The 12,853-nt window shown below is 42.1% G+C and overlaps 1 protein-coding gene across 4 annotated transcripts in view; it reads right to left on the bottom strand.

Annotated features, from left to right (window-relative positions):
- Lyn (LYN proto-oncogene, Src family tyrosine kinase) overlaps positions 1–12,853 on the bottom strand; it is a 112,563-nt gene that overhangs the window by 26,919 nt on the left and 72,791 nt on the right. For all 4 annotated transcript variants that reach the window (XM_028770338.1, XM_028770330.1, XM_028770346.1 and 1 more), the window contains exons 9-10: positions 10,298–10,480; positions 8,411–8,487 (exon numbers count right to left, since the gene is read on the bottom strand). In XM_028770338.1, the coding sequence (XP_028626171.1) occupies positions 8,411–8,487; positions 10,298–10,480 (260 nt within the window). The remainder of the gene's footprint in view (positions 1–8,410; positions 8,488–10,297; positions 10,481–12,853) is intronic.

A 12,853-nucleotide genomic window follows, 5' to 3' on the forward strand; every position in this document is an offset into this window, starting at 1 on the left:
CCAGCCTCCCAATCTATAGTGCTCTGAGAACATTATAAAATGCTTATATCCAATAATCAGTGAGTGAATACCATGTGTGTTCTTTTTTGATTGGCTTACTTCACTCAGGATGATAATTTCTAGTTCCATCCATTTACCTAGGAACCTCTCGAATTCATTGTTTTTAATAGCTAAGTAATACTCCATTGTGTAAACGTACCACATTTTTTGAATCCATTCCTCAGTTGAAGGACATCTGGGTTCTTTCCAGCTCCTGGCTATTATAAATAAGGCTCCTATGAACATAGTTGAGCATATGTCCTTGTTATATGTTCGAGCATCTTCTGGGTATATGCCTAGGAGTGGTATAGCTGGATCCTCAGGTAATGCTATGTCCAATTTTCTGAGAAACCTCCACACTGATTTCCAAAGTGGTTGCACCATCTTGCAGTCCCACCAACAATGGAGGAGTGTTCCTCTTTCTCCACACCCTCGCCAGCATCTACTATCACCTGAGTTTTTAATCTTAGTCATTCTGACTGGTGTGAGATGGAATCTCAGGGTTGTTTTGATTTGCATTTCCCTGATGACTAAAGATACTGAACATTTCTTTAGGTGCTTCTCAGCCATTCGAGTTTCCTCCGTTGAAAATTCTTTGTTAAGCTCTGTACCCCATTTTTTAATAGGGTTATTTCGTTGTCTGGAGTCTAATTTCTTGAGTTCTTTGTATATATTGGATATTAGCCCTCTATCAGATGTAGGATTGGTAAAGATCTTTTCCCAATTTGTTGGTTGTCGTTTTGTCCTATTGACAGTGTCCTTTGCCTTACAGAAACTTTGCAATTTTATGAAGTCCCATTTGTCAATTCTTGATCTTAGAGCATATACCATTGGTGTTCTGTTCAGGAACTTTTCCCCTGTGCCCAAGTATTCGAGGGTCTTCCCCACCTTCTCTTCTACTAGTTTCAGTGTATCTGGTTTTATGTGGAGGTCCTTTATCCACTTAGACTTGAGCTTTGTACAAGGAGATAAGAATGGATCAATTTTCATTCTTCTACATATTGCCCTCCAGTTGAACCAGTTTGAAATGCCCAAGATGCAACTCACAGGCCACATGAAGCTCATGAAGAAGGAAGACCAAGTGGGGGTGATTCGGCCCTTCTTAGAAGGAGTAACAAAATACTCAAGGGAGCAAATATGGAGACAAAGTGAGGGACAGAAACTGAAGGAGGGGCCATCTGAAGACCATTCCACCTGAGTATCCATCCCATGTGCAGTCACCAAAGGTAGATGCTGATGTGGAAGTCAGGAAGTGCATGCTGATAAGAGCCTGATATGGATGTCTCCTCAGAGATCTTCAAGAGTCTGACATATTCAGAGGCAGATGCTCACAACTAGCCATTGAACTGATAATGGGGTTCCCAATGGAGGAGTTAGAGTGAAGGCCATTGGAGCTGAAAGGGTTTGTGGCCCCATGAGGAGAGCAATAATACCAACCAACTACAGCTCCCAGGGTCTAAACCACCAGCCTGGAAGCACTTAGGGAGGGATCCAGGGCTTCAGCTGAATATGTAAGAGTGGAGGGCTCTGCTGGGCATAGGTGGAAGAAGAGATCCTTGACCTCATGAAGGCTGGATGCCCTAGGGGGTGGGAATTTTGAGGGTGGGGAGATGGGAGTGGGGGGTATGTAGGGGTAACATCCACAGAGACGAAGGAGGAGGGGTGGGGGGTTGGGGGGTTCGGGGGTGGGTGGGGGATAGGGTAAGGGGACAACATATGAAATGTAAATAAAACATCCAATAAAAAAAGAGGAAAATAAAATTAAAAAAAATAAGATGCTTATAATCAGACAGCTTTGGCCCCATCCCTGGTGCTGAACCCTGTTCTCATCCATGATGTACCTACCTCCCACAATAAGCCATTCTCTTCTGGGAGACAGTGTGTCCCACTCACCCCGTTCCTAGCAAGGACCCAGGCTGTGCTTCCTGTATACTATGCTCCCTGCTTACTGTGCTTCCTGCACGCCCTGCTCCCTGTTCACTATGGGTGAAAGAGAGGAGAGACAGAGCCATATGGAGAAGGTAAAAAGAGCACAGGTAAATCCCAAGAAAGGCTGGCCCAAGGTTGACAGAGCTGCTTCTTTTAAAGTGCTACCTCTGCTTTGAATGTAACTTCTGGTGAGGACCCTTACTGTCTCTAAGCCACTCACTCCATTAAATCTGGCCCTGTGGGATGCCATGACACATTCCCAAAGAGCAAGCTGGTTTGTGGCTCATGGCAACATAAACTAGCAACTATCATCCTGGACTAAACAGCATCAAGATTTGAGGCTGATCTGACTCTTGGGGCTGGGACAATTTCCAACCAGGTTCAAACAATACAGACATATGTGCTATCACACACCTATAATCCCAGTGGCTACTGGAAGCAGGGAGATTGAAAGTTTGAGGCCAGTTTAGGCTAAAGAGAGAGGTTCTTTCTGAAAAAGAAATTAAAAAATAAAACAACTAAACCCTGAAACCAAAACACCAAACCCAAAAGAAAACAAGACAAGGCTGCACTGGCCAGACTCCTCGGCCTCATTTGTGTCTGTGACCACAGTCCCTCTGCCTAATATGCTAACCTCACTACCCGCCACACACACACAAATAGAGTTCCTGTTTTGTATTATTTTTAACTGACAATTAAGTGGCTTGTTTTCTGTTTCCCTGCTAGAAGAAAACTGCCTATTATCCAGTTTTGCAATCCCGACATAGGCTCCAGTTTCACTTGTCTGTTTTTGTAAGTGTTCATGCCCCACGGGTTAAGCCACATGCTTAAAATGAGTTTTGAATGAAACTCATTATTCAAAATGGATAAAGAGAAATGGAGTCAAATTACAGTAAAACATATGGAATGAATTCTAGGGTTCTAAAGTATAAAAGGGTGGCAACAGTTACCAGGAACTTACTGTGTCTATCAAAACAGGTAAGGAAGTGAGTTTTGAATGTTCACTGAGATGGCTCAGCAGGTGATGGTGCTTGCTGCCAGCCCTGACGATTTGAGTTGGATGCAGGGAATCCACATGATGGAAGGCGAGAACAGAGTCCTGTAGATTATCCTTTGAACTTTACTTGTATGCATGTGCACAAACATGTAAACACAAAAATGTGTTGTTTTTTTGAGTTACACTGAACTGGGATGATAGCATACGGGCTGTAATCCCAACATTTTGAAGGCAGAATGTCGATGAGTTGAGGGCAGCCTGGGCTACATAGCAAGGCTCTGTCTCAAAAACAACTGACAAAAGTAATCACACTGTATGTTATAAATATACACAATTCTTTCTATCAATTAAAATATTTTTTAATTTCGAAAAGAGAACATCGTCAAGCCTCAATCTGGCAACTAAAATAATATAATATATTTATGTCCCTTTGTTTAGAACATGAAAATCATTAATTATATCAGAATGACAATTCATGTAGTCTCAGTAGAAAAGGAGTTTCTGTGTCATGGAATATTAGAGCTGAGATTGTAAAACGCCTAACCTGGTGCTATTTACAAAACTGCAGCAGTACTCCTTCTGTTCCACAGGATGAGGCAACGACCCTGTGTAGTCGTGTAGGTTTGCATGCATTGGGAAGGCATGGTTTCCAGGCAAAGGTGCACACTGAGGCATCTTGTCCTGATCACCACGGCCCCTTTATCTACAGCAGCTTTCCGATCACAATATTCTTTGGGAATTAATGAATGTCCACTTCATTTCTGGTCTTTCTTGTTCTGGTGCCATCAAGGGCCCCAATAAAGAGGCACACTTGAAAAGTCCCAGCAAAGAGGAAAGACCAAGAAAGTGGGAATCATTGTGGTTTCCAGCAGATGGACAAGCCAAGCTGGATCCTATGTGTCAGTGCCTCTTCCTCTGTTGGAATAAACTGATGCTGCTGGCATTGGCAATCAGCCTACAGATACTAGTTTTGAGGGGGTGATTGATATGTAGCTTGGTGTGCTACAATGCGTGCCTTGCAGGCACCTGTGTAGGAATCAATGCTTAGTGCTGAATTTACATTTTAAATCTGAAACAAGGCTTTGAGGATGAAGTACATCCTTTATTACAATGGTTCTCAATCTTCCTACGGCTGTGACCATTTAATACAGTTCCTCATGATGTGGTGATCCTCAATCTTTAATAAAATTATCTTCATTGCTACTTCTTAACTGTAATTTTGCTACCATTATGATTATGTAAATATCTGTGTTTTCCTAGTAGTGACCCCTGTGAAAGGGTTGTTTGATACCCAAAGAGGTGACAGCCCACAGGTCAAGCTGCTTTGTTAGGTTGTTATGGGAGCAATGGTGATGGTGAAGGAATGAGGCTGGATAACAGCCATGAGCTGGGAAATGAGAGCCTGACTTCTCTTCAGTTCCTCACAAAGGCAGAGTAAAGAGACAACATTCATGTCATTTTGCATCTGCTGACATTGTCAAATACTCTAGAAGCTTCCTAAGAGCATTTCCATCCTACCCCTTCCAGCTGATTTATCCCAGAGAGATTAGTTTCCTAGCTACTGAAAGACGCTGAGAAACACTTGAACTGAGATTTGCTCCTCTCCTCAGCTTACTAATTTCAAACTCAGACTGTGACTTCAAATTGAATACCAATGGCAAGATACATCTTGAGGATGCAATGACTTAGTCAGGTGTGGCAATTCATATGTGAGGAGAGTTGAGGCAAGAAGACCAGGAGTTCAAGATTGGGCTCAGAAGAAAGAAAGGTGTATGTTGACAATATAGATGAACAGAAAGAAGAAAGGAGTTAAAGAAATTGCTAACTTACCAGCAAAGGAAAGACCTGCAAAGGAGGTAAAACACCCGCCATTCCAGGCCAGGTAGAAAATCATCACAGGATGAACACTGAGCACCAATGCCAATGCAATACAGGTGAAAATTGCTGATTGATCGTCTGTAGTCAAAAGATCCTGGACTAAGTCCTAGCGATTCTACGTGCAAATCTTTTACTCATGCATTTGTAAAACATATTAAACAGGAATATCAGTGCATCAGAGTTGCTGGGCTCTCACTGGGTAAGGGGGATTGCTTCATCAACTAAAAGCTAAAACAAACGTTAACTGTTGCTATGATTACTGCATGATCATAACAGATGGCCTTTTGCAGCTTTGCTCAGAGATAACTGTATTTTTCTGAGTGCAAACTGTGTTTGCATTTCAGAGACGTTGATGGTGAGTAGCAAAAAATGCTTTGCTTCACTGGGTCAGAAAGACAAAGGGATTTTATCTGATCACCGTACAGTCCTTCAAATATATTCAAATATAATTATTTCCCCCTTGGTTTTACAAGCTTGTGATTCCACATCTGGTTCTGTCCCAGGATGTTCCCAACAAATTTCAACCTCTTCTGCCAAGTTAGCTTCATCTATCGCTTGGAATTTAGGTGAAGATAATCTGCTCAGAAATGTCAAGTCTTCTAAGACACCACTTTCCTCTCTTAGCAAAGAAAAGCATGAAGCAGCTCTATTAAGTGCAAGGAGAAAAGCTATGAGGAAATCTGTTCTAGTCAAAATTCCTTCATCTCTCCCCTGTGAGCAGAAGGTACATGGGCTGGGGGGTAGGGAGGTGTTGCTGAAGAGCCTGGATTACACTTGTGCCTCATAAGACTTTTTGGAGCTTTCCTGAGACAGGAAGTGATGAAATCAGCTCTCACATGAACTGGGAGGTGGCCATGTGCATCATGGGTTTCCTGTCTCAACTGGACACCCAGAGAGGGTGGGAAAGAGAAAGTAGAGAAGTAGGTCATGGGGAAGTCCCAACTCTGCCCCCCTCATGCTTTTCCTTGTTCTTCTGCGGCTATGATTGTTAGGAGACCCATCTCCAGTCCTGATAACTAATCTCTGCTGTTGAAGGTAATGGTGTCCATGGTGAACACTACTTTTCTCCATTCTTTTTTTTTTTTTTTTGGTTTTTCGAGACAGGGTTTCTCTGAGTAGCCCTGGCTGTCCTGGAACTCACTCTGTAGACCAGGCTAGCCTCGAACTCTCGAACTCAGAAATCCGCCTGTCTCTGCCTCCCAAGTGCTGGGATTAAAGGCGTGCGCCACCACCGCCCGGCCACTTTTCTCCATTCTTGACCATACACAACAATGGTACCGGGACAGAGTGATCATCAACATATCATACACTCTGCTCACTGATTAAGTTAGCTCTCAAATACTGAGTGGATTCATCCAATTGCTACCCTAAGAAATAAGCTGGGGAAAAGATACAGGGTGCAGGGGAGGATTATCTCAGTACTTGGTCACCGGCTATCTACTTGGATTAGTCTCATTACTATTCACTGTTCTGTGATTCACCACAGAAAATGGACAAAGTTAACTAGTGGCAGGTGAAAAATTAAGAGAGGGCTTGAAAAGTATGAAGACTTTCAGAAAAACACATGAAAGACAAGAAAACACATTGCATAATGCCACCATAAACAGAACCCAGGGCATCACCGTAGTGACAGGAACATTGTAGAAATCAATGTGTAAGACTGTTACCAGGGGTGAGTCCACCACCTTAGTCACAGCAGGAATAGTCACAAGCAAATGGAACAAATACTAATGAAGCAGGGAAAACAAGTGCTCTTACCAGCTGCACCCCAAGGGAAAGAGCACGGGAGAGTCTGGGTGAGGCTTGGGTTCTGAAGGAATATGAACTCAGAAGGAGCTAGAGCTTAGGCACAAAGAAAACAAATTGCCTGGGGATGTAGCTGAGTAACAGACACAGGCTTCATATGTACAGGTCCTGGGTTCAATCTATGAAGAAATGAAGGAAGATAAGGAGGAAAAAGAGCAAAGGAGGGAAGGAGGAAGGGAGGGAGAGGAATAAGGGGGAAGGGGAGGAAAGGAGGGATGAAAGGAAGGAGGGAAGGAGGGAAGGAGGGAAGGAGGGAAGGGAGAAGTGAGTGAGTTTGTTCTAAGCCTGCATGCTCAGGCTATGCCTGATTGCTGCTAACTGTGACACTCTCAGTAATGATGGGTTTCACATTCACCTTGATGATTCAGCAGTTTACCCAGGGGCACCTCCCAGGAAACGTGCTCTGGGACATGGAAATAAGAGCTCATCTGGCACAAGCTAGAAAGGACAGTGGTGGTGTCTTGATTGTTTCTAGCCTCTCCAGTCACAACAGTATTTAGGCTAGTTAAAGTGGAGTCCTGTAAATGGGCCTGGTATCCAGATGCACGGTCATAGCAGGTTCTGTAAACTACAAAGGCTCAGAAAGCAACTATTCCCTTGACTTATTTATAAGTCAGTGAAAACTACCCTTTATACGGCAGCCTCAGACACTCAGTCTTAGACCTCAGAATTTCAGCTACAAGATAACATTTTATCAAACAATATGTACAAGACCAAATACAGATACCGGTGCAAAGGAGAAAGACAGCCTTTAGATACAGCATACACCCTGCTGTTTGTAAAGTCTGATCTAAAATGTTATGGGCACAAACTGACCCTCAGCGAGGATGAAGAGTGAGTCTGTGTAGGCCTCAGGTCACATGTGCCATGTTTCTTTATCCCTAGCCCATGGGACAAACCTTTACCGTGGTCCTCTAATCTTCAGCCTAGTAGGAAACCCTACAACCCCTAAAGCAGAGGGCCTCTTTATCTGTGTTCAGTGCAATAGACATTTATCAGACTTCTGCTTTCTCTACTTCCTGTTCTGCTAGCTTTGTGGGATCCACAGCTGCACCTAGCCATGTTGCCTTTACTGCAGGGCAGTCATCTTCATACTATGATCCTGAATGTGTGGCGCCTGGCAATGGCACCTCAGAGCCAAGGCCAGGATAGGAGTTAAGGATGGCAAAGAAGGCAGGTCCTCTGGTTCCTTTCCGTTCCTCTCCTTCAATGTACATTTCCTTAGTGCACCAGGCGTATAGTTTGGATTCCGCGTAAATTTGCCCTGCCTTATAAACACACTTGGGGAAGTATGTGACTCCAAAATAAACAGTTAACTCTTGAGTTAGTATTGGAAACATTACAAACAATTGCATCTCAGACTCCTAATGAGACATACACTCGGGCTTAAGAGGAAGAGCAGACAGGGGACGCAGGTCTCCCTTCAAGAATGCCAGGACTCCAAAGTATCAGTCTATTAAGTCACTCTTGATTAAACATATGCATGACTTAAAAGCTGCTGTATTTACACAATATGGAATTGCTTTTTCAGAATGCTGAGCACTGTATCTATGAATTACAGGAAAGTAATCCAGAATAAAGAGGTTGACCTGCTTCATATAAAGTGATATACCAGCAGGTCTGATGACAGACAGACAGACAGACACACACACACACACACACACACACACGACTCTGAAGCATCCAAGGGGAGTTCCTTCTACCAGGAAGAGATATTGCATCTGCAAGAGTAAACATTCACTGGGCTTTCTAATACTTCACCTGCGCTGAAAAGTCAATGAGCTTTGGGAGCAGCACCTTGCCACCTTCATCACTCTTGAGGAAATCCAGCAAGCTACCTGCAGACAGAGGAATGATAGGTCAGTGCAATGCAAGCACATGAGTAAAGAAAAAAAATTCCCATCAAAGGGCTTGCGGTGGAGCTCAGGGGTAGAGTGCTTATCCAGCATGCTCAAGACCCTAGGATTGATAATCTCCAGTACTGAGAAAGAAGATTGCCATTAGGGAGAAGACCCCATAAACTGATGGGCTTTGTAGTTCTGGCTGGTTATAAAACTTTTTGCTGAGATTAGTCAAACCCAATCTCTTTCAGTCTGTTACTATTGACCAACTATGTTCAGGGTAGAGGGGAAGATGGTGGCAACTTTTCGATATAGTTATGTGAAATCATGATTCAGAGAACTAGCCAGTGTGGTGACATTCTGCAGCTGCCTGATCACTCGTCAGCTTGTCTGGAACAGAAAGACAGGAAGCATGTCTCACGGAAGGCCTTTCCCTTCCAGGCATCAGGCTAGTATTGCTCTGACTTGTTCCAGCAAAAGTACAGACCTCAGAAGAGGCCCGAGGCTCTGGGAAAGCTGTTGCACTGGAGACATGTCAGTTCCCTAAATGCAGCGCTCACAGCAGCCCCCACCCACTTCCTCTGGTTTCATATCTATGAAACCTCCTTCTCCCATAGAACTACAAGCACCGATCTCACAGGCAGCCTTGGTCTACTTCGTATCATCAAGTCTTTGCAAAGTAGGGCACATAGCTCTACATCCTTGTAAGGATGTAAGCAAGGAGATTTAAGTTATACACTGTGGGCTTGGCAGTTGGTAAGTGCTTAGTATCACGGAATAGCGCTTAGTCCTTGGACACGGAAATCACTGGCCAAAGTGGTAAGCCTCAATGAACATTATTATTATAAGGAAATGCCACACTTACAAATGACAAAGCACCTAGCCCTGAGTATGGTTTCTCAGTTATAGCAACCAAAGCCATGTAGTTTTATGTATATTTTTAACAATATCCCTGAGGTTGGGGACACAGCTCAATGAGAATGCACTTACCCAACCTTGGGAAAAACAAAACATAACTAAGACAGCACATGTCCCCTTCTGGGGAATGCTTTGAGTAAATGCTCTTCTGAATAGAAATTATTAACAGATACTAAGTTATAATATGTAATATCTATGCTTCTAGTCTGCTGGCTAATAGGACTTCCAATCTGTTAACTCAGTGTTAGAGTGCTTGTCTACCATGAGTGAGGACCCAGGTATGATCACAAGCACTAAAAGCAGTTACTAACATATTGGCCACTGCAGTACACTCTAATTCGACTTGCAGGAGCAATTATTCATTTAAGATTATTACTCATGTTGCTTTCTTCCCTATATTCATTTTTCCAAAGACTTAAAAAAAATGTGAGCATTTATAAGTATCTCTATCAGACTGAAGGTGAAGGAAAAAAATTCTGATTGATAGCCATTCCCAAAGGGCTAATAAGGAAAGATGGCTGCTTCAAACCTCTTCTTTAGGGATTCCATAACACAAGGATTTAACCCCCAGGGGTTAGAAAACATAAAGTTTGTGTACTACATAAGCTCTCCACCTCAGACACATCCTCAGATCCTACGTTAACAATTTAAGGTAACACTCAGAAATTTAAATTATGCTGAAGAAGAAAAATAAGCCATTTTAGAAATATGACTATTCATATTTTAAGCATGGAAGAAAAATGCTGTTCCCAGGCTATGATTACAAAATATCCTCTTTCTCTTACTTTCTGACTTTCCAGTACTGAGTTTGCTTCTTCACATTAGAGCTGAGTGTTCTCTGCTTTGAAACCTGCCTCCTTTAGGGATATGGACTTGGGATGCCACTCACCCTTGGCCATGAACTCTGTGATGATATAGATAGGCTCCTCCTTGGTGACCACTGCATAGAGCCGCACTAGCTTGTCATGCTGCAAGGTCTTCATGAGGTTGGCCTCTTCCAGGAATGCCTGCACAGACATGGTGCCAGGCTTGAGGGTCTTTACAGCCACCTTAGTGCTGTTGTTATAGTAACCTGGGAAGACAGAAGAAAGCAGACCATGCTGGTCAAATGGAGAACTCAGACACTGTACATTCTAAAACAGAGCTAGGAAGTTTATTTACAGACCGAGAAAGCTTAAGATAAAACACACTGTGGTGTTAAATACCAAGGGCACAATGACTGGAGGATATGTGGGAATTCTTTGTACTCTTTCACAAAATGCTTAAAATTTATTGCAAAATCTAAAAGGTTTTATAAAACAATAGTTGTGAAAATTCTATATGCATTTTACCATCAGGAATAATTATTTCCCTCTAGTTAATAAAACGTTTTTTCAAGGCAAAATAAACAAGAAAATTAAAACTTATTAATAAAAGTGAGAAACAGAGAAAGGGAGAGAAAGAGTGAGAGGGAGCATGCAAAGGACAGTGTAAAAAAAATATCAACATACATTTAGTACTGGACATTATTAATGAAATAGTACAGACAATTTTAAAAAGTGAATAAATAGAAGGGTTTTTTTTTTTTTTTTTGGTTGTTGTTTAGAAACTATGTAGCCTTGGTTGTCTTCAATCAGATATTCCTCCTCCTGCACTAATCTTCTGATTTCTGGGGTTTGAGTGTGGGTGTCCAGGCCTTTACAACCGGGAAGAAGTATAGTACTTATAGAGCTGTTTATATACATGCTTGAAAGTATAATATCCCAGGGTCAAATAAATATTTTCTACGGTTTTCAGAGGGCTAGCCTCAGGTGACTGGCCACACCTGGCCACCTCACCAGGAGCTCCTCAAGCAAGAAATTCGAATTCTTTCAGGGGTCTTTCCCACACCCTCAAGCTCATGGAAACGCTTGAGAAACGCCAACTCTTTAATGTAGCTTCGAAAGATCTCACTGTTTTGGAAACTGCTTCACTGAAGTGCCTAAGTTTAATGCATATTTTTTTTAGGAAGTTCTTTTTCTTTTCAGTAATTTGGCAAAGCAAAAATAAAAATAATAAGCAAAATTTCCCTTTCCCTGTCTGTTTCCATAGTTCTCTTGGAAGTGTGGAAAATCTAATGTTTAGGTGGGATGTTCAGCTGGTAGCACCCTAATGATCTGCTGGTATGGTAGACCTTTGCAGGCACCAGCAGATAGTAGGCTAATGGATCAGCTGTGGTAAGCAGCAGACTCAAATAACAGTGGCTTCTGAGTGACAGCATTTGGGTTGTCTTCTACTTGTTTTTTAAAAAATCTTTTCTGGTTTTTAAAGACTTAACAATGAATATCCATATTTTTCACAAAAGGAAGTATTATCATTATTATTTTAAAGTATTTTCAAAATGAGCAGAATGAAAGCATTAATTTCTGTGAGTACCCTTAGCTAGTGATTTTCTTCTGTCCTTTAAGAATGAGTTCTCTGGGTGGGGGTAGCTCAGTGGTAGAGTGTCTGATGCCCACATGAAAGGGTCTGTGTTACATCCCCAGCCTTGCAAAGAAAAGAGGAGGAGGAGAGGAAGAAGGTGAGAGAGAAGAGCCAGTGGCTGATCTCCATTAAAATATTTCCTTTTAATTATACTATATGACACTTTATAATGTAATAATATCAACAAATGTAAGTAAGACCATGTAGAAGAAACGTGAAGAATGTAGTGGAAATAAACTGAAGTTTTCAACCAACTGAAGACAGTAATAAAACGGTAACAAAAGCTACCTCCTAAACATCAGAGTGCTGAATACATTGTGTTGATTTGCTATTTAAATGTGAAAATGGTGCCCTTTTATGTGCCTTAAATTTTTTTTATCAATCCCATCAATTAGCCTTTTAAATTATATTTGAGGGGCTCAGAGGTAATAACACATGTTGCTCTTGCACAGGACCCAAATTTGATTCCCAGCACCCACATGGAGGCACACAACCAACTATCCACGCAAGTTTCAGGGAATTCAGTGCTGTCTCATAATCTTTGGGAGTATGAAGCCTGCATACAGTACACATACATACATGTAGGCCAAGCATTCATACATTAGATGAACTGGATAAATCTATAAAGAATATATTACACTGAATCACAGATTCCATTATGAAATTTTTGTTAATTTATATACGAGTCCTCAGTTATTCAAGCATACTGGTAGCAAAACATAAGAAAATACACCCTTGGAATAGGGAGGGAATCAGAGGTTGCAGCGATTACTCTGCAAGGATGAAGACCTGAGTTTGGGTCCCAGCACCCATTTTAAAGCTAGGCGTAGCCCTGTAACTCCAGTGCTGATGGAGAGATAGGAGGACTCTCAGAGCTCACTGGCCAGTGAGTCTAAAGACTAGTTTAAGGTACAGTAATTCCCCTGGCTCAATAAATGAGACGGAGAGCAAATGAGCAAGATACCCAAGTATCAACATCTGATCTCACCACACACACACACAC

Source organism: Grammomys surdaster, unplaced genomic scaffold (genome assembly GCF_004785775.1).
Source record: "Grammomys surdaster isolate TR1022 unplaced genomic scaffold, NIH_TR_1.0 64, whole genome shotgun sequence".
NCBI classification, from domain to species: domain Eukaryota; kingdom Metazoa; phylum Chordata; class Mammalia; order Rodentia; family Muridae; genus Grammomys; species Grammomys surdaster.